Genomic DNA, 19,911 nt, shown 5'->3' on the forward strand with positions numbered 1-19,911 from the left:
TTTTTTTTCGTTCTCACTGAGGTTTAAGGCGCAAACATGCAAAACTGGCGTTAGTTTTGAGTACAAACCCCGGAATGATAAGAAAACTTTAAAAAAAAATAAAAAATAAAAAATAAAATAAATAAAATAAAATAAAATAAAACTAAAAAAAATATTTCAACTAAAATTATTGTAGCCTCGGTTTTGTTTGCAATATCTGTTTATCTTTTATTTTCATTTTATTTATATTTATTTTTATTTTCTGTAGCAGACTAGGAGATCGTCATGGAGCGAAACATCGCTACAATAGTACTGCTGCAGTTAGGATACCAAATAAAAAAAATGTACGTCAGAATTTCACACATCTTAGGGAGCTCTATTGAATACAAGTTTTATTATTCCACCTAGGGAGTGATACGTTCACCCGTTCAGAGAAAAACTCGGACGGATATGCAGGACGGATGTCACCAGGAAAAACTGAACGTCAGTGGTGGGTTCCTCAATAATATCCGACATTCTGAGTGTAAATTCCTCACACACTGACCGCAGTCCCGGTCAACCATGTTTCCAATGTATGGTATTTATTGTTTATTTGTCCTTCAACTATCACCGATTTTGATTCATGCAAACAATCATGGTGATTTAATAGATGTCACTCACCCAGCTTGGTTAACTTATGTGGAAAACAGTCATGTCGACGAGAAGGTAGCATATGAGCCGGGCGTTGTTGTTTTTGGAGGACTGTTCGCGATACATATTCCCGGGGAGAATGGTCGAGTGACGTGTGGAAGTATACAGCAGCTTGCTGGACTGTGGGTAGAAAGTATGTTATATGCTGTGCAAAACGTGAACCTCAGAGATGATATTTTGCCTAAGGTGAAGATAGGGTATGATATTAAAGATGATTGCTCTGACCCGAACATAGCCTTGGAGGTGAGTAAGGGCATACATGGACGTCCACGGTAAGGGGGGGGGGGGGGGGGGTTAAACAAACACCCAAACAAAATGCATATAGTTTTATTAACATATGAACAACATCAACCAAGAAGTAAGTGATGTATGACAATTGAGATATTAATTCATATGCGAATGTAAGTTTTGAATTATTGGCCATATGATGTTTATGTGAAACAAATTTCATATGAATAATTAAATCTGACAAACTATGTGTATCTTTTAAATATGCAAAAAAAAATGTAAACTCTGCTTCTAGTCACTAACCCATGAAAAGTACATTGCCATAGATCATGTAGATGACTGCTCGTGATGACTCGATCCTCTCAATCTTCTTGTAGGTTTTAGGAACTCTTTGTCAGGATTTTCATTGGATCTCACATCTTAGCATATTTCAGTCAGCAGTGAATTTATACATGCATCACCCAGCTTTAACTTGCAGATGGAGCAGTACTGAGGACACCCATCAGTTCTGTTCTGTTCCTCAATCTTTGTGCAATTAAACTCCCATAGTAATACTAATAGCAAAAACTTGCCCTCATAGTAGGTAAACACACGAGGAATAACATCCACTTCTCTAATATTAGAGTCAGGAAAATGAAGTCTATCAAATGAACCTGTTGCAGTTGGACGTCCTAAAACCTAGAAAATAATGTAATGACCGAGAACATAGAAATGGGAATATTCTAGACATCAGATCAGTCACAGATGGTGACCATTGAATTTAGGTCAATGCAAAATGGTAATGTCATTTATGGTATTTTCACCTGTGCATAGTATTAGTATACAAAAACACAGGCTGATTATAATGTTGAGGAGAGAGAATAGTTAACATCCCATAATACTTTATCTGGTAGCAGGAATAAACCTATGTACTAGTTACTTTATTCAAAGAAACTTTCAATGTGTCCTAAAAACTGTTTTCAAAATGTACAAACTCAAAAGAAGAGATTCAATGTGGCAGGGTTGATTTGTACCCCTTTCATTTCTTCTCAAAGGCAAAAATGAAAAAATTGTGTGTTTCTGATAACCAACCAATCCCAGTTTAAGTCGCTACTTTTTTTTAAACATTCAATGACATTCACACAAAAAAAGTAATGTTTTTGTCTTCTTGACCTTCATGTAGTGATATTTGTACACATTTCACCAAAGTGTCACTTAGGGGTATTCTGACCTACATTCCATTTGGTTTTGGGTCAAGCAATGTTTTTCAAAAATAAAAACAATTAAAAAGATAAAATTAAATAAACTCCCTACCTACCAACCCTTTTTAGCATAACTGAACTGATAAGGTTCACTAGTGTTATAGGCAGGGTGCAGTGTCTGTCTGTCTGTCTGTCTGTCTGTCTGTCTGTCTGTCTGTCTGTCTGTCTATGTGTGTCTGTCTGTCTGTCTATGTGTGTCTCTGTGTGTGTATGTGTGTGTGTGTGTGTGTGTGTGTGTGTGTGTGTGTGGTGGGGGGGGGGGGTGAATGACGTAAACTCAAAAACTGCAAGACCGATTGCCTTGGTATTTGGTGGGGACTTTACTTTTGGTGTCTAGTTGGGAAATTGTTCAACGTAAAATGATCGCATCACAGGTGTGTCAAAAATGGCATTTTTAGTAAAAAAAAATTTAAAAAACTACTGGGCAGATTGGTATGAAATTTGGTGGGAGCATGTGTAGGGGTGTATAGGTTAGAATTGTATTGATATGATGATTCCATGAGTAATATGCAAATTAGGGCTAAAAATGTGGCTTTTTGGTTAAAAATCTTTAATTCCAAAACTACTGAGCAGATTGGCTGAAATTTAATGGGGATGCAGTTGGTGGTGTACAGATAAAGAAATATGCATATAATGATCTCATCAACGATGTGTAAATTTGGTGTAAAAATGTGAATTTGGTCAAAAACATAACTAAAAAGTACTTTATCAATGAAATTGAAATTTGATGAGATGTTTCTAAGTGTTATTCTGCAGATTTTGTTCAAAACATTTTGACACCATTGGCCCTAGCAACCATGACCATGCCCTTAGCAACAACCAAATGTCAGTATATTTTGCTAAAATAACATCATCATCTTGTAGGCAAATAAGTAAACATTCAAAAAATATATGCAAATATCCCTAGCAACCTGACCACACCCATAGCAACAACCAAATGATGGTGAATTTCACTAAGATAACAACATGGATTCTTAGACAAATGAGCAACCATTCAAAATATGTATGTAAATGTGCCTAGCAACAAGACCATGTCCATAGCAACAGCCATATGTTGCAAAGATAACATCAGGGATTCATAGACAAGTGAATGAACATTAAAACTCAAATGTGTCTAGCAACATGACCATGCCCTTAGCAACAGCCAAATGATCATGTATATTGCAAAGATAAGGGATTAATAGACAAGTGAATAAACATTCAAAAAATGTATGCAAATATGCCTAGCAAAAAGACCATGCCCATAACAACAGCCAAATAATCGCACATATCAAAGATAACAACAGGGCTGGATAGGCATCTGGATAATCATTCAGCAAATGAACACTTATATATAGCATAGATCAGCATGTGGATAAACATTATTAAAAACTGTACAGTTGTCTACAACGTCATTGGTGCTCTTTTTTTCTGAAGCCGTGTTGTTGGAAACACGTTTATTTCTTTTTCTGCCGCCCTAATCAGAACATTTTATCCTAATCACACCAACTAAGTAAACTAACCCTTAATTTGTAAATTAGTGATATACAATATAGTCCTGTTATTTTCTCACATACATATTGTATCATTTGGTGATAAAAGGAAATCTTGATGCAATGCACTGTAGTAAATAATGTTTGTACAGTAATTACAAAACAATATCTTCCAACCACTGCACAAAATATTAATGGCAATATAGAAGTGCTGAGGTAGTGTCATACTTCACAGACCGAGACAGCAGGTTGATTTATTTGCATGTAATACTGAAATAATTAAACAGGAAATTAAAATTTGCTAATGCCTATACATTCGTGTAGTAGTATACATTCAATGAGAACATGGGGGGGGGGGGGGGGGGGGGGGGAGAGAGAGTTGCCTAGCAAATATTGTTTTTTTTATGTAATTAGAACAATGTATGCACAGTAGCAGTAGTTTCGTTTTTCAAATTCAGTTGCAGAAAGAGAACATGAGGTAATTTAAATTCTTATATGATGCTGAGATGTTCAACCTTAGTATAATGACCAGATGTGCATGTTTCTAAGCTGGTTTGGAGGGTTGACTGTTTCAAATGTTAACAAATTACAGACAGTTGTCAATACCTGTACTAAAATATGTGGAACTGAATGTAAAAGCATGAAATCATTATATGGAAAACGAGCACTTGTTAAAGCCACAAAAATTACCAATGACCCTTCCCATGTCTTAGTTCAGTATTTTGAGATGCTTCCCTCGGGTCGCAGGTATCGAATTTTATCCTTGAGAACACGTCGTGCTCGGCTCAGTTACGTACCTTCTGCCATCAGAATACTTAACCAGAGAATATAAGAAGTAAAGGAATGTGAATGTTTTTATGTAGTCTTTTACACAGTTTTTATTGTCTTCGTACTTTTGTTGTTCTTAGTACTACTTTAATGTGTGAGATTATATGTATGCTTTTCTGTGTTGTTGCAAGACAAATTTCCCCGTGAGGGATAATAAAGTAATAATAATAATAAAAAAAATAAAAAAAATACCACTGCTGAGGTTGCCAACTATTATGAGATCCCTGTAATTAGGAGACAAATAATAACTAGACCAGTCCAAGAATATATAACTTAATGTGTCTTAAAATAGCAGAAGACCATTAGTCATAGTTCCTAACTTGTCTTCTCTGTTCTCTGTTGTATTAGATGCTGTCTTGAATTTCAATTTTATACATGCATGTTGTATTATACGATTAGGAAGATTATGAAATGAAAACCATATATTTCTTTGACTAATGCAAGTTAGTTTGCTGAGGTCAAGATGATGTTATTTATGGAAGAATTTCATAAGTTATGTTGTCTAATCACACAGTATTACCTGAATAGTCTCCAATGGTTTAGATACATCATGGTAGTTGGGTCTAGACACCCTATATTGGGGGATTTGAATGTAAATAGATGGATTATAGTTATGTTGTGATCATCCAACAATGACATCAGATCATCTCGTCTTCCTTTCTATTCATAGACAAAGTTCAGAGGATGGCTCTTAATAATCTTACTTGACAAAAATTGAAATGTGTTGCACAAAAACAAATTGGGTGTTGTGTCTATATTTGCAAACCCTTTCTAATTGTTACAGTGATCCAGGTTAGCATCAGAGTTTTTTTTTCCAATGATAAACAAAAGCAAAACAAAGCTATTAATAAAAATGGTTTCTCATGATGTTTAAGTTTGAAAGCCTACTCAAAAATCACAAATAAAAAGTGGAAATGCTTCACAAATTCTATCAAATAGTTTTATGACAGCAGATCTGAACTGTTATCAGGGTTACCATATTTATGTTTCTCACTATATATTATATAGTCAGTTGACAAAAGAGATTTTAAAGTGTGTGTACATGTTGGCCATGCTTTCACAGTTTTGGACTGAAACAACCATGCACTAGTGACGTCATCATTGTACTGTGATGTTTCCTGATCTGACCATAGAGGGCATCATTTTAACATTTTTGGTTAGATTCCATACTTACAAAGATTGGTTTAGTCATGAAATACAAAGAAATACATTTAAACTTAAAAGAGCTGCCGTTTATATCAATGACACATTGTACTGCCTCTAGTCAATGTTATATGATTTTATTTTTAGTGTTTTGCATATTTAAAATTCCTGATTTACAGAAAATAACAGTGAATTTTATTTCTTTACAGCATGCATTGTCTTTTGTTAACGCAGATGGAAGAGAAAGCTGTACATGTAGTGATTGTGATGATGTTGGTCCACCAACCGTAGGTGTGGTAGGTACTGGGTCAAGTACTACATCAATAGCTGTGGCAGATCTCTTAGGTAAGGGTGAATGCTGGGAGTAGTGTTACTCAATCCTGCCAATTCATTAATTAGATGAAGGCAAAGAAATTCTGTCAGTTTTTTTTACACACAGACAAACAAATGGCTTATTGTTGCTGGTACATCAATCTGCTTGAAATATGTTTTCCTGGTTCAGCTATTGGTACTATATAACAGAATTCTATGACATGTAGGTTTAATTGTGGCATATAACTATGAAATAAACATTGTGTGTCTGAGCATCGATAATTTTAGAAGGTAATTTTGATTTCAGCCAGCCACTTTCCTTGAATTATGGTCTGCTTTCCAAAATACCAAAATTTTAGTTTTTGTCATTCACCAGATGCTTCTATCATAGTGAGTCAGGAGAATATTGATTCATGACAGCAATCCTACAAGACTCAACATTTGTGTACAATGATATGAATTATGTCAGCTGTCTGTATGTCCCTATATTTGTTTATCACAGGGTGAAATTTAATTGCAAATGAAGGGGGGAAAACCTAAATACTCAGTCTTGTTGCATTTGGAATATTTACAAAGTTACTTCCATTCAGAACATAATTTGACATCCTCATACAGTATTTTTACAGTTTTGCAATAATTTATAAGATTGACTTCAGCACAGAGTTCATTACTAAAAAAACATTAATGATCAACAAAATTAAAGATATTATATATGTAAAAACCGACATTATATAGAAAATAATTCTGAGTTGATTTCATTCAGTACTGAATTGGCCCACTACTTTTCAGCCATTTCTGAATTAAAAACAATGGAATATGTGATGTTAATAAATGAACTTTCTAGACATCTTGTACTCTTTATCATTGTATGAATTTAGCATATAATATGAGTTTGCATGATATATGCCTATATTGTCAATGATGGCAAAACATCCCGAATCAGACTGTTATGTCAATATATCATGTTCTTATTCAATTCACCAGGTCTGTTCCAAATACCTCAAGTAAGTTATTCTGCTTCCAGTCCCCTTCTCAGCGACAAAATGCGTTTTCCGTTTTTTCTTCGTACTCTGGCGTCAGACATCAACCAGGCCAAAGTAATGGCTGCCTTGACAACCCATTATGATTGGAACTATGTGATAATTGTACATACTGAAGATGACTATGGAATACCAGGAATGGAAGCATTGAAAACAGAATTGAAACATCTCAATGTCTGTATTTCCTCTGTCTATGAGCTGTCAAGACACACTACAGAGAAGGAAGTTGTTGACATTGTGAAAGGCATGAAAGAAATGAATAAAGCTGAGGTGAGAATTTCCAAAGTAAATAGTACAGTACAGATGAAGGTGTACTGCATGAAAGGATGGTGTTTCCGGTTGCGTATACTTGACAGTCACACAACGAAATTGCCGAAAATCCGGAAATACCGCATTTCTGTTGTGTGACGGTCATGTATACAAAACTGGTAAGGCTACTTTTCATGCAGTGGTTGTACCGGTATATTGACATACCAAGTTCTATGTCTGGTCCTCATAACATCAGAATCTTGATCTTAAAAAACCCTTAGAGTCAATGATTAGGCTTTTATGAGAATGACATAATATGAATACAACCAGGAAAGACTTGGGAATCAGTTGATATTACTAAATACTATTACCATCCTCATTGTAAACAGACTACATGAAGCAGCTGACATGTGTATTCTCTAATGAAAGACAACAATCTCTGTTGTGGATCAGAATAATACAAACTGGGTAGAGTCACCACATCATAAAGTATAGGGGAAGATCAAGAAATGGTTATGTTTCAGTGACACATCAAATTTGCACAGCCAACACACTGATAAGCAATATCTTGAATAGACATATAAATTATTGACAAGCTAGATCTAGAATTTCAGTGATTATGAAATCCACTACTGTACATCATTAATATTGTATTATCTGTATGATGGATGGTTATTTCTGACTGTTTTCATTCAACTCAACCAGAGAGGTTTTTTTATGATTTATGATAAAGAAGTGAAATTTTGATTGAGAGTCCAGTTGATTTATTATTTTTGTGTCTTTATCACATCCTGTTAATTTCATCCAAACTGCTTTAAAACAGAATTAAAAGAAGCCACCTGCGTAGTACAATAAATTATCAGGTGTGTCCTTTGGGATGATATATACAGTTTTAGCAATTAAAGATGGACTTATTTATGTCAGCACACTGTATACAAAGATGAGGTGCTAACATGTTGGCTATTGAAATACACAACAAATAAAAATACAATATTTTTTTTTTAAACCAAACACTCCTAAGGTAATGTTGTTGTATTGATGATTTTTAAAAAAATATCACCAACGGAAAAGTTTCAATTTTAAGTCAATATTGTGAAAATAATACTTGATATTTCAATAATTTGATATGACATATCCAAACTGTCAAGAAATCACTGCAAAGAGTGAAACATTGAGTCAGGAAACACAGTATAAAATCCATCCATTGATCACTTTGGTATTTAAAATACAAACTACATATAGTTTGAAACCACTGCAGAATTCATTGGAGACTACAGTTCAAATGTTTCAGAGTGAAAGGATGATAGAGTTAGCAATACAATCAAAGAAAGTGGATTATCAGGAGAGTCTACTCATTTCTAGTTTTGGTGATTCAAGGGAGAGAAAAGTGACACTGTTTTGATTACAAGAGTGTTCTTCATCATCTCAACCAATTAAGTGAATGAATGTAACAAATTGAATTATCTAGTTGAGAGAATTGTATGCTTTCTACTGGGAACATCACACTGTACTCTCACTATATTAATTTCAAATAACGTATGAGATGTGATACAAAGCTTTAATTTTCACTGAAAACAAATTTACTTGTTTTGCCAGATTTTATTTCTTCTAACGTGAGATAATTTGCTGAGAACATTGGGATCAATATTACAAAAGTTACAGCAGCAGAAAGAGTCAAAATAGATCTGTACAATAAAAGGTATCGCACAGAATTACACCTTGGTTCCATTAAGTGTAGTATACGATGAACTCATTATGATTTATTGTCAACAGTTACTACTTGTTTGAAATGAAGAGTGTTTATTGTTGGTCTTATTTCAGGTGATATTTACATTCTGCCTGAAGCACGACATTTCGCGCATACTAGATGAAGCTGTGAAGCAAGATTTAAGAGGGCGGACATGGATTGCAAGTGATTCATGGGGAGATTCCATGCAGACTGTAAATACAGGGGGTAGAGAAGTGATCTTGGAGGGAATGCTAGGAATTGCTCCTAAGGGTGGCATTGATAAGAATTTTACAAAGTAAGTGCATGACTTGAATTTAAGAAGGAACACATGTAGATTGAACTGACAGCAGTAGGGTTCACTGAATTTTTCAGTTTTCTTTCAGTCAGGTGAGAAAATAACAATGGGTTAGAAGAGGAAATTGTAGTAACTTGGTTTACCAATTGTATAAAGTTTGTATTGTATGTACAACAAGTACCTGTCTCTCTCTAGAAATAAACACAACATTCAGCTCATAGGAAGACATTCAGAGAAAAAGGAATAAATTATAGATCAGAAATAATTGTTGTTACTATTTTCAATTCTTATTGTAAGATTAAAAGTCAGTGTCCACATTGGTTTTGTTGATTTTTGTCCAACCATGATTATGTTCGCATTTAATGTTTTCTTTGAATTTATAATTGACACAAATGATACATTTCATCATAGCAAGTGCTCACTCTGCATATTATGCTGAATTCATTTCCTGCCAGTCTTTCTACATATAGCTAGTCAATATCAAAGTACCATCCTAAGCAGAGTGCCATCTAGTGTTGTTCTTCTTGTTGCTCCAGTCACAGACGTTTGAAAGAGATACGGCTATGCTCCAGTAAAATGGAAATGTTATTTTATCTCTATTATGCATACTATTAAGCCATTATACTATTCATCATTACAATGCCATGTATGCATATATGCAGACAAGTTTACTCATTTGCATAAGGCCAATTTTCACCTCTTTACCTCATATCTGGGTGAAATATTCATTTGATAACATATTATATATAATGGGTGGATATGGAAAAAAATAGGATTGGTTGTATGTTTTATTATTCCTTTCAAGATAAAAGTTAATAATTGTAGAGTAGGTAAGATCCTACTCTGTAGTGGACAAAGTCCTTGGCCTAGGGAGTCTTTTGCATGAAAAGTCCTTGGCCTAGGGGAATCTTTTGCATAAAAAGTCTATGGCCTAGGGAGTCTAAAGCATCTTAAGGGTTTTAATTAATTAATAAGATGTATAGGGTACTATGAGGGCCAAGGATATAGCTAATTTGATAACATGAAGCATATTACCCTATCATTTTCTCCACAGGCACCTCTATAATTTAAAAGCCAACAACAATACAAAAAATCCATGGTTTAAAGATACTCTGGGCAATTTGAACAACTGTACTTTTGACACTGATGTACCAAATATGAAACGTTGTCAAGGGGATGAAACTTATGCTGATGTCTATCAAGAGCAAAGTGATGGCCAGAGAAGTGCCTTTATGATTGATGCTGTCTATACCTTAGCATATGGTCTCCATGACTACTTGGAATGCACCAATGGTAAGGAAGCACACTGTCAGGAATCCAAATGGTCTTGTAACTAGACAGCGCCCTCTAGTGGTAAAACCGAAGTTTGCATGGACATCACAATTTGTAAGACTCAAACTAAAACTGTTGTTGCAACTTGCAGCATATTGATAAACACTCAATGGACATCAATGTAATTCTTTTCACGTGACAGTAGGGTGGCATCCCTGATAGCATATTTTCCTCAAGTGGTCACACCCCATTCTGTGTTGACACTATCTTAATTGCAGGGGGATTATATAGACACCACCAAGATACCTTGATCACTCGCATGTATGATCTTTCACTGCAATAGGTTTAATTTATGGCATAGTTTGCCTATAGCATGATTTCCATAGTAGTATATGCAAGTTTTAATATAACCATAGGAATAGAAACCTACATAGAGCTGTCTTCTGTATTAATATCAAAACTACCTGTGTTCATCATAATACAATTACATGTCTATTTAGAAACATATATCAGACACTGCATCTGTTTAAAGAAATATGGCAGACAATTAAGATATTCTATTTCTATATCATTAAGCCAATCAAACAGCTATATATGATACCACCAGCTAAATTTAAGTATTGATTTCATTTCCCATCAACACCATAAGGCTATCACTTACTGATGAGTCAGCAATTTCTGCAACAATCTTTCAAAATATTTATAAATCTAAAGTTACATGTAGGTTTAGTTTGCTGGAGTTTGCAACTGAACTGAGAATTCTGGCAAACTGCAAAGTAAAATATGGTTAGTTGCCAAAAGATTTTGCAAACTTTGGTGATTTGATCTCTTGTGCAAATGGTCTTGTTTTATCTGACCAATCACTCAAACTGCTAAAAAAAATATGAATATTTCCAAATGTACAAATGATTACGTCATGTGGTCAAATTCTGAAGTGAGCAAATTCTCAATTTTTAAACATCTCTGAATTATTCTTGGTACGGCAGGATAGATGTAATTTGAAGGTCAAAGGTCATACCATATTGATTTGATTGGTTCATTTTAGACCACTGTAACCTGACAAAGATTGATAACATGGATATGGAGATGTACCTGCACTCCATTAGAAACGTAACATTTGCCGGCCATGAAGAATTCTACTTTGATAAGGATGGTGAACCGGTGGCTAAATATGAAATCTTAAACCTACAGGTAATGGTATGACATAAAGTTCACAAATATCAATGTATCGATCGTGTTTTTGGTTTCAGTTGGTCAGTCCATTGTCAAATGAATGATTTAGGTCAGTCAAAATCAGACACAAACAAATTAATAGTATCAAAAAAAACTCTTCTTTATTTGAAAAAGTCATCACACTGGAAACAGTTTTATGTAAGTATTATTCAAATTTATAGTCTAGAGAATATATTTATGTCAGAATTGTTTTGTAGGGATACTCTGTGATAGATCATGGTGATATGATCATGGAAGATGTTTTCTGAAAACATTCAACAAATTAAAGAAGAAGTTATTGCACTTTGAGTTATCCTTCCCTAAATTAACTTATATTTTGTTGTGAAAACATCCTTTTGTATCTTTTAGATGAATTATTTTGCTAACAGAGTCCAATCTCTTGATCTGACTTGAAATTCTTTTAATTGCAGCATGATTCTGTAAGCAGTCATGTATTTTTTAACAAAGTTGGTGATTGGTCAACAACATATGGACTCAATGTAAACCGTGATATTCATTGGTCATCAGGCAACCAATCACCTGCATCCAGATGTTCCCCAGACTGTGTTCCTGGATATTTCAAAGTCACTGAAAATCCCTCATGTTGCTGGAAATGTGAAGAATGCCAGGGTTTGTAATCTTTAATGTGATGTTTTTTTACACCAATATTATTAGTTATGGTCTAATACAAATGGAGGGCATCTCAAACTGACATCATCATCAAAGAGTAAATTAGTTTTTTTGAAAGTGTAATTATACGTATGAATACTAAAATATAAGAGTTCTTAGAGATATTTGTCTAGAGGATAAACGGTAGCAACATTGGTAAGATTTTTGTCGAGCCAGATCACGTTTTGTTTCAGGTTTCGTGATTTTCATTGTAAAAATAAATTAAACAAATGCCAATGTGACAAGTTTTGTTGCCAAGGAAACATTCTGCTCTAATTTATTTTCAATTTTCAAGTTTTAAAGTTGTGTGATAAAGGAAAGCACAAACAATGTTTTCAGTCTACAGCAATTTGGAAAAAAAACGGAAAAAAAACGAAGGAGATCAAGATAGTAAACTTGGCACAACAGTGTTTCCCCTCAATATCGTCAATATTATAAATGAGCTGAACATCTGAGTAGTAAAGATTTTGTGAATTCAGTTCTTAGTTTTGTGTAATGAAACTTCTTTGTTGAAATTTTGGCAATGAATTCTAGTTTTTGTCTTTTCTCTTCATTCAGAAAACAGTATTAGCAACATGGTGAATTCTGCAACCTGTACAGTTTGTGAGAATGGACAGAGAACCAACATCAATCAAACTGAATGCATCACTTTACCTGTAGACTTTGTTTATTTAGATGACCCTGTTGCCATAGCATTCAACATCACTGCAGGTCTTTGTCTCCTAGCAACAGCTATAGTATTCTTCATCTTTGTCAAACATAACGAGACTCCTATCGTCAAAGCAACCAGTGTTGAGCTGAGTTACTGCTTATTGGCTTGTATTGCACTTTGTTATGCAAATGTTTGCCTGATTTTGCAGAAGCCAAGTGACTTTGTGTGTAATGCTGTAGTTAACAGTGTAGGCATTAGTTTTGCAGCCTTTGTGGGAACTTTGATAACAAAAACCAACAGGATATCAAGGATTTTCAATCGCAGGTTGTCAGCAGGTTCACCATCATACCTCAGTATAAAGGTATGTATAGATTAAGTATGCTCAGTCCAACTTGAATCTAAATAAACATAAAACAATTCTACATGTAGTGTAATGGTATTCATCTTGAATTATGCCATGGAGTGAATCTTTTAATGTTTCATTGTGTAGTTCCTCTATGATCTTGATGTCAATGACACACCCCATCTTTGAATCACTGATTCAGTATAACCTAAATGTGATACTTTAGATCTACCATTTAGTAGTGATGTGATGATTTAATGTATGGTTCAGTAAGTACAATACAATTAGCATTATAACACATTTTAAGTCTTCAAGTGAAACCAAAATTCTTGACTGTAATGATGTCAATATATTACAATAGTTTGTTTTATTTTGTCATAACTTTTAATGTTTCATTGTGTAGTTCCTCTATGATCTTGATGTCAATGACACACCCCATCTTTGAATCACTGATTCAGTATAACCTAAATGTGATACTTTAGATTTACCATTTAGTAGTGATGTGATGATTTAATGTATGGTTCAGTAAGTACAATACAATTAGCATTATAACACATTTTAAGTCTTCAAGTGAAACCAAAAGTCTTGACTGTAATGATGTCAATATATCACAATAGTTTGTTTTATTTTCTGTCATAACTTGTCAAAAATAATCTTGCCAGAATAATAAAACAGTTGAATATTTAATATGAACACTTTTGAATTGTGTTAATTGACATGGAAATTGAGTTTAATAATATATATATATATAGAAATCAGAAATTGTGATAAATAATGTGTTATATAAATGTATAATTGTGTATCACAACACTTGAACTAAAAAGTATAATTTCTTGTAATATTGCAGTACCAAATGTTGATAATTGCCAGCATAGTTGGAGTACAGATTATCATCCAAGTACTATGGGTATGGATAGAACCAGGTTATCTTCATCCAAACTACTCCAACCCTATGTTTACAGTGCTAGAATGTAACTATGGGACTTACGCTGGTCCCATGGCAACTGTTGGTAAGTCAATGAGATAAACATAGCTAGAATGTAACCATGGTACTAGTCCCATGGTAACCATTGGTAAGTCAATGAGATAAACACACAGCTAAAATGTAACTATGATACTTATGATGGTCACATGGCAACTGTTGGTAAGTCAATGAGAATAGATTTTGTACTTACACTGGTCCTATGGCCATGAGAAATGTAGGAACACTGTGAAACATAAAGGATAGTAAGTAGATAAAATATACCAAACTCTCTTTTTTTTGTCTTTCTTGTGGTCACCCTCTGTGAATGACCTAACATGGCAAAATGATTGTACTTTATATTCTATAACAAAAAATATTATAAGTGACGTCAGTGGCTGCATCAGCTGGACAGGTCTAAGTTTTCCTAACTGAATAAGTTGAAAATGGAAACCACTGTCATTGTCAGTCCACTATTTATATTAGTTCCCGTATCATGGTGATATTAATTGTTTGATGTTTTTAATAGTTTCTCAATCATTGTTTTTAATTAATGAAAACAACTACATATCTGTGCTTGCCTATATCAGTGGATTGCAGTTTATCTCATAAATAAACATATGTACACATTTGCTCAGCAGAATAGGGAACTTGCAATCCAGACTGAGCATGCTCAGATGCAAAGGACTATGGGATTATCTGTGGTTATCATGATTCATAATCTTCAGCTACTGATAAAATAAACCTCCCACAATGGTCAGGGTGACTATGAATTGATCATTTGTTTACAAACAATATCACAATATTGTTTATAATACTAATTGGTCAGTATTTATTATCACATTTCCCATGATGCAACATTCAACATGGTGGGTTTGCAAGTTCCCTATTACACAGTTATGATAAAACTACTGAAACTTATCACATTTGTGATAATATCTTTCATCTGTGTTTTCTATTTGTAGTGTATGTTTTGATCCTAGCCCTGTACTGTTCATACTTGGCATTTCGTATTCGTAAACTACCCGGTCAGTTCAACGACTCCAAGGCCATATTCTTCTCTATCCTTACCACTGGACTGGTGTGGTTGTCTTTCTTTCCTGCATACTTCAAGTCTGGTAACAAAATGAGAATCATAGTGTGTTCCTTAGCATTGATATTGAATTCCACCATAGCACTGTCTTCACTGTTTATTCCTAAACTATTCATCATACTGTTCAAACCTGAAAAGAACAGGAGGGAATCGACCTTTGACCTTAAAGATGGTTACAGGGCCAAAGTATCTGTTGGGAATGCAAACTTTTCAAGGGTGAGTAATGACTACCTATTTATTACATACATCAGAATTCAAGACTTGTAAATCCTTTGTTTAATACTGTAACAGTAACTGTAGTCATACGTTTTCATTCATACCTAGTCTCATAATATTAAAATTAGCTATTTTGAATTTAATAATTCAAGTTATATTTCAACTGAAATAAGTTTATATTTTTGCGGCTTTTTTTGCTTGCTTTTGAATTTTTTAATCTTTCCAAACCATGGCAGAAAATAAGAATTTATTTTAGGCCTTCTTGATGTTAAAAAAATGTTTTCGTTCTTAAATCTAAAAATATGATAATACCATGGAATATTATGATAATGAGGATGCCCCTCTATTTTTCCAAATATGTGGAGAAGACTGTAACCCATGCATATAGGGCCAACAGTTTTCCATTTTATGGTTTCTATTATACAACATTCAATATAGTACATGTAGGTTATTCAGTCAGTCTCATATTTAGGTGAAACTTCATTTAGTCAGATAAAAGTCTACTTAAGTCACTCAGTTTAGGTGAAACTTCATTTAGTCAGATAAAAGTCTACTTAAGTCATTCAGTTTAGGTGAAACTTCATTCAGTCAGATAAAAGTCTACTTAAGTCACTCAGTTTAGGTGAAACTTTATTTAGTCAGATAAAAGTCTACTTAAGTCACTCAGTTTAGGTGAAACTTTATTTAGTCAGATAAAAGTCTACTTAAGTCACTCAGTTTAGGTGAAACTTCATTTAGTCAGATAAAAGTCTACTTAAGTCACTCAGTTTAGGTGAAACTTTATTTAGTCAGATAAAAGTCTACTTAAGTCACTCAGTTTAGGTGAAACTTTATTTAGTCAGATAAAAGTCTACTTAAGTCACTCAGTTTAGGTGAAACTTCATTTAGTCAGATAAAAGTCTACTTAAGTCACTCAGTTTAGGTGAAACTTCATTTAGTCAGATAAAAGTCTACTTAAGTCACTCAGTTTAGGTGAAACTTCATTCAGTCAGATAAAAGTCTACTTAAGTCACTCAGTTTAGGTGAAACTTCATTCAGTCAGATAAAAGTCTACTTAAGTCACTCAGTTTAGGTGAAACTTCATTTAGTCAGATAAAAGTCTACTTAAGTCACTCAGTTTAGGTGAAACTTCATTCAGTCAGATAAAAGTCTACTTAAGTCACTCATTGTTGAGCTCACTGTTAATTTATAGTTAATCAGTTAAAGTTTTGTATTTGAAATCAAAATGTTCAGTAACAACCAGTATTGTAGGACATTGTCTCCATGGTGATATCATGATGAATGGCATAATAAGTGTTTCCTCAACATTTTAGCAAAATATGGACTTGTTTGATATCTGCATGGATACTGGGGTTTATTTTGTGCCAATAGCAAGTGATGGTTAAAATAAGTATTTTTTCAGTAAGTAGGAGTTAGTACGATACCTTTTGATATGCAGCAAAAATTACCCCCTGAAAATGTATAAATTTAGGTAGATGCCCTTCAGTATAGATTTATTAAAAATTACCCCCTAAAAATGTATAAATTTAACTAGATGCCCCTCAGTATAGATTTATTAAAAATTACCCCCTAAAAATGTATAAATTCAGCTATATTCCCCTCAGTATAGATTTATTAAAAATTACCCCCTAAAAATGTATAAATTTAACTAGATGCCCCTCAGTATAGATTTATTAAAAATTACCCCCTAAAAATGTATAAATTCAGCTATATTCCCCTCAGTATAGATTTTTATTAAAAGTTGTTTGCCTTTGTTCAGGTTCAAGGTGATGTGGGATCCAGTAGTGGAATTCTAACAGCTGATGGTCACATCACTGAAAATACACCACTAGCAAGTAACACAGACAGTGATCTAGATGAAGAAACATTTCAGAAACAGCTGGAAGATATACAAAAACAACTCTCTGTAGCTGAGGATAGGAAGTTTAATGCTCTCTCTAGAGTGGCTGAGTTGAAAAGAATTTTAGAAGAACTTGAAAAAGACTGTGGTAGTATACATGAGTTGTAAAGAGTTTGATTTGACAGCAAATGCTTCTACATATAGTAAGTAAGGACAAATGTGATATTTCTAAAAATGACTTTTCCTTGAAGTATAGTTTACCATGTATGATACGCCATTGGCTAGTGGTATCAAGAATATGGCATATCACCCTTAGGTTAAGTTTCAAAAACAATATTAAATGTTTTGTGAAGAAATGAATTGCTGAAAGAATCATATACAGCTGTATCTGATTTCAATATAATTATCGATGTCTAGTATAAAATATTGTAACCAGGATAATATCAGCAAACCTAGTACTAATATTACTTATTTATTATGCTAATTATTAGATCAGTACCTACTGTCTGAAAGGAAGAACTGGTTTGACATACTAACTCTATTTGCCTTAAACCGTGTCCATTTCCAGACCCTTCAGGTCTGTAACTTCAAGCTGTAACTTCCATAATATCATTTTACACCCATGACAACCTGGTTTTGGATGTGAGTGCAAATAGATATGTGAATTCAAGAGATGGTGATGGAGTGGTATACTGAACATCATCAAATCATCACCACAAAGGGAGGTGTGGTTTTAGTAGAAAATACAACTGTTTATTACTAATATCCTTTTCTTAAATATAAGCTCATCATTTACATTTTACATACAATATTAAAAACAACTTAGTTTACCTTGAGTGATGTGTTACCTAATAACACCTTTCAAAAATGTTTGTGAACTGTTACTTTTCTAGTGTGTTTTTTTACAATGTTTTTGTACAGTTTATATGTATATATACCAAGATTTTGTCTCTTGCCATCATTTACTAGTTCATGTGCAATATATAGAGCGTAGGATGAAATTGTTTATAGTTGAAATTTTTATTTATGTTATGGCTCAAAATATTCTAAAATGTGTATTGCGATGTCAAATTTAGCCATATGTTATTATGTACATTGTTAGATATATGGCAGTGATTATTTGCACATGCATACTAGTGGTATTTGTACTGCAGTGTGTACCTGGATGCAAATGATATGTAAATGAGTGCTCAGTCTTTTCTTGTACATAAAATCATGTGATCACACTGTGTGCGTATTACTGTAATTTGCTGTTTCAGATAAATAATGAACCCATGGCATGTGACTGTCAGTGTGGGTATTTGCTCTCATGCTTGTGTGGGTATTTACTCTCATGCCAGTGTGGGTATTTGCCCTCATGCCAGTGTGGGTATTTGCTCTCATGCCAGTGTGGGTATTTGCTCTCATGCCAGTGTGGTATTTGCCCTCATGCCAGTGTGGGTATTTGCCCTCATGCCAGTGTGGGTATTTTCCCTCATGCCAGTGTGGGTATTTACTCTCATGCCAGTGTGGGTATTTACTCTCATGCCAGTGTGGTATTTGCTCTCATGCCAGTGTGGGTATTTGCTCTCATGCCAGTGTGGGTATTTGCTCTCATGCCAGTGTGGGTATTTGCTCTCATGCCAGTGTGGGTATTTGCTCTCATGCCAGTGTGGGTATTTACTCTCATGCCAGTGTGGGTATTTGCCCTCATGCCAGTGTGGTATTTGCTCTCATGCCAGTGTGGGTATTTGCTCTCATGCTTGTGCTGTATTCTGCTACACTTTCACTGACTATACTCATGAAAGTATGTCCAGAGGTTACTGCAAACATACTTTCAAATACACCAATGACTTGTACTCATGCATCGTTGGGTTCTGTCATATTACTATGCTGTACAATTTTTATCTGAATGATGTGTTTATAGAGAAAATATAGGTAGTATTTGCCTTTATTATATGGAGAATAAAAGTTAAATTGTTTGTCAAATATTGTGTGCAGTTTTGTAGAATCATTATGATGCTTTTCATCATCCAAGTTACTTCAGAAATTTGTTATTCTGGTTGTGTTATGATTGTGTGGTGCCCTAGTGTTAAAACTAGAGGAAACAGAAATGAGTACCAGCCTACCAGGAGAAAACCAACATTGAGTACCAGTCTACCAGGAGAAAACCAACATTGATAGTAGAATAAACTGAACAAGAGCATTCTTACACACAGACCTGGAAATTCAGCCATCACTTGGTGGGTTCCAAACCAGACTGCAGTGGACTGCAAATGAGCTTACTACTCAGCCAACAACAACCCATGTTAATTAGTAATTTTGAATGGGTAGCTTAGAGCAGTTTCATGAAAATATAACAGCACTGAGAGGCTGTTTTGTATACTGTCATTTAATATGACAGAAAGTGTGCCCAAAACTCCTCAAAGTACCCACTGCCATAAATTGGTGTTAGTTGGTATCCCTGG

General features: G+C 34.2%; 1 protein-coding gene across 2 annotated transcripts; it reads left to right on the forward strand.

Moving 5' to 3' along the window:
* Positions 1-425: 425 nt before the first annotated feature.
* On the forward strand, positions 426-19,514 carry LOC144437894 (metabotropic glutamate receptor 3-like). 2 transcript variants are annotated; one of them, XM_078126937.1, is made up of 12 exons: positions 426-912; positions 5,791-5,926; positions 6,878-7,203; positions 9,004-9,206; positions 10,261-10,499; positions 11,524-11,669; positions 12,122-12,320; positions 12,918-13,372; positions 14,202-14,364; positions 15,281-15,624; positions 17,384-17,667; positions 17,956-19,514. In XM_078126937.1, exons 1-11 carry the CDS (start codon positions 541-543, stop codon positions 17,630-17,632), a joined length of 2,832 nt encoding a protein of 943 aa, XP_077983063.1. In that variant the 5' UTR covers positions 426-540; the 3' UTR covers positions 17,633-17,667; positions 17,956-19,514. The 2 variants fall into 2 exon arrangements, with proteins under 2 accessions (XP_077983063.1, XP_077983055.1); XM_078126929.1 differs by having other exon boundaries at positions 17,384-19,514.
* The last annotated feature ends 397 nt before the right edge of the window (positions 19,515-19,911 follow it).

Source organism: Glandiceps talaboti, chromosome 1 (assembly GCF_964340395.1).
Source record: "Glandiceps talaboti chromosome 1, keGlaTala1.1, whole genome shotgun sequence".
NCBI lineage: Eukaryota > Metazoa > Hemichordata > Enteropneusta > Spengelidae > Glandiceps > Glandiceps talaboti.

What these genes read in the sequence shown, in the direction of transcription:
- LOC144437894 (XM_078126929.1), top strand. Translation starts at nt 541, where the DNA reads ATGTTTCCAATGTATGGTATTTATTGTTTATTTGTCCTTCAACTATCA. An exon ending in AGCTGTGGCAGATCTCTTAG is followed by an intron (nt 5,927 to 6,877) that starts GTAAGGGTGAAT and finishes TCAATTCACCAG; the next exon opens with GTCTGTTCCAAATACCTCAA. An exon ending in TGGTCCCATGGCAACTGTTG is followed by an intron (nt 14,365 to 15,280) that starts GTAAGTCAATGA and finishes TTCTATTTGTAG; the next exon opens with TGTATGTTTTGATCCTAGCC.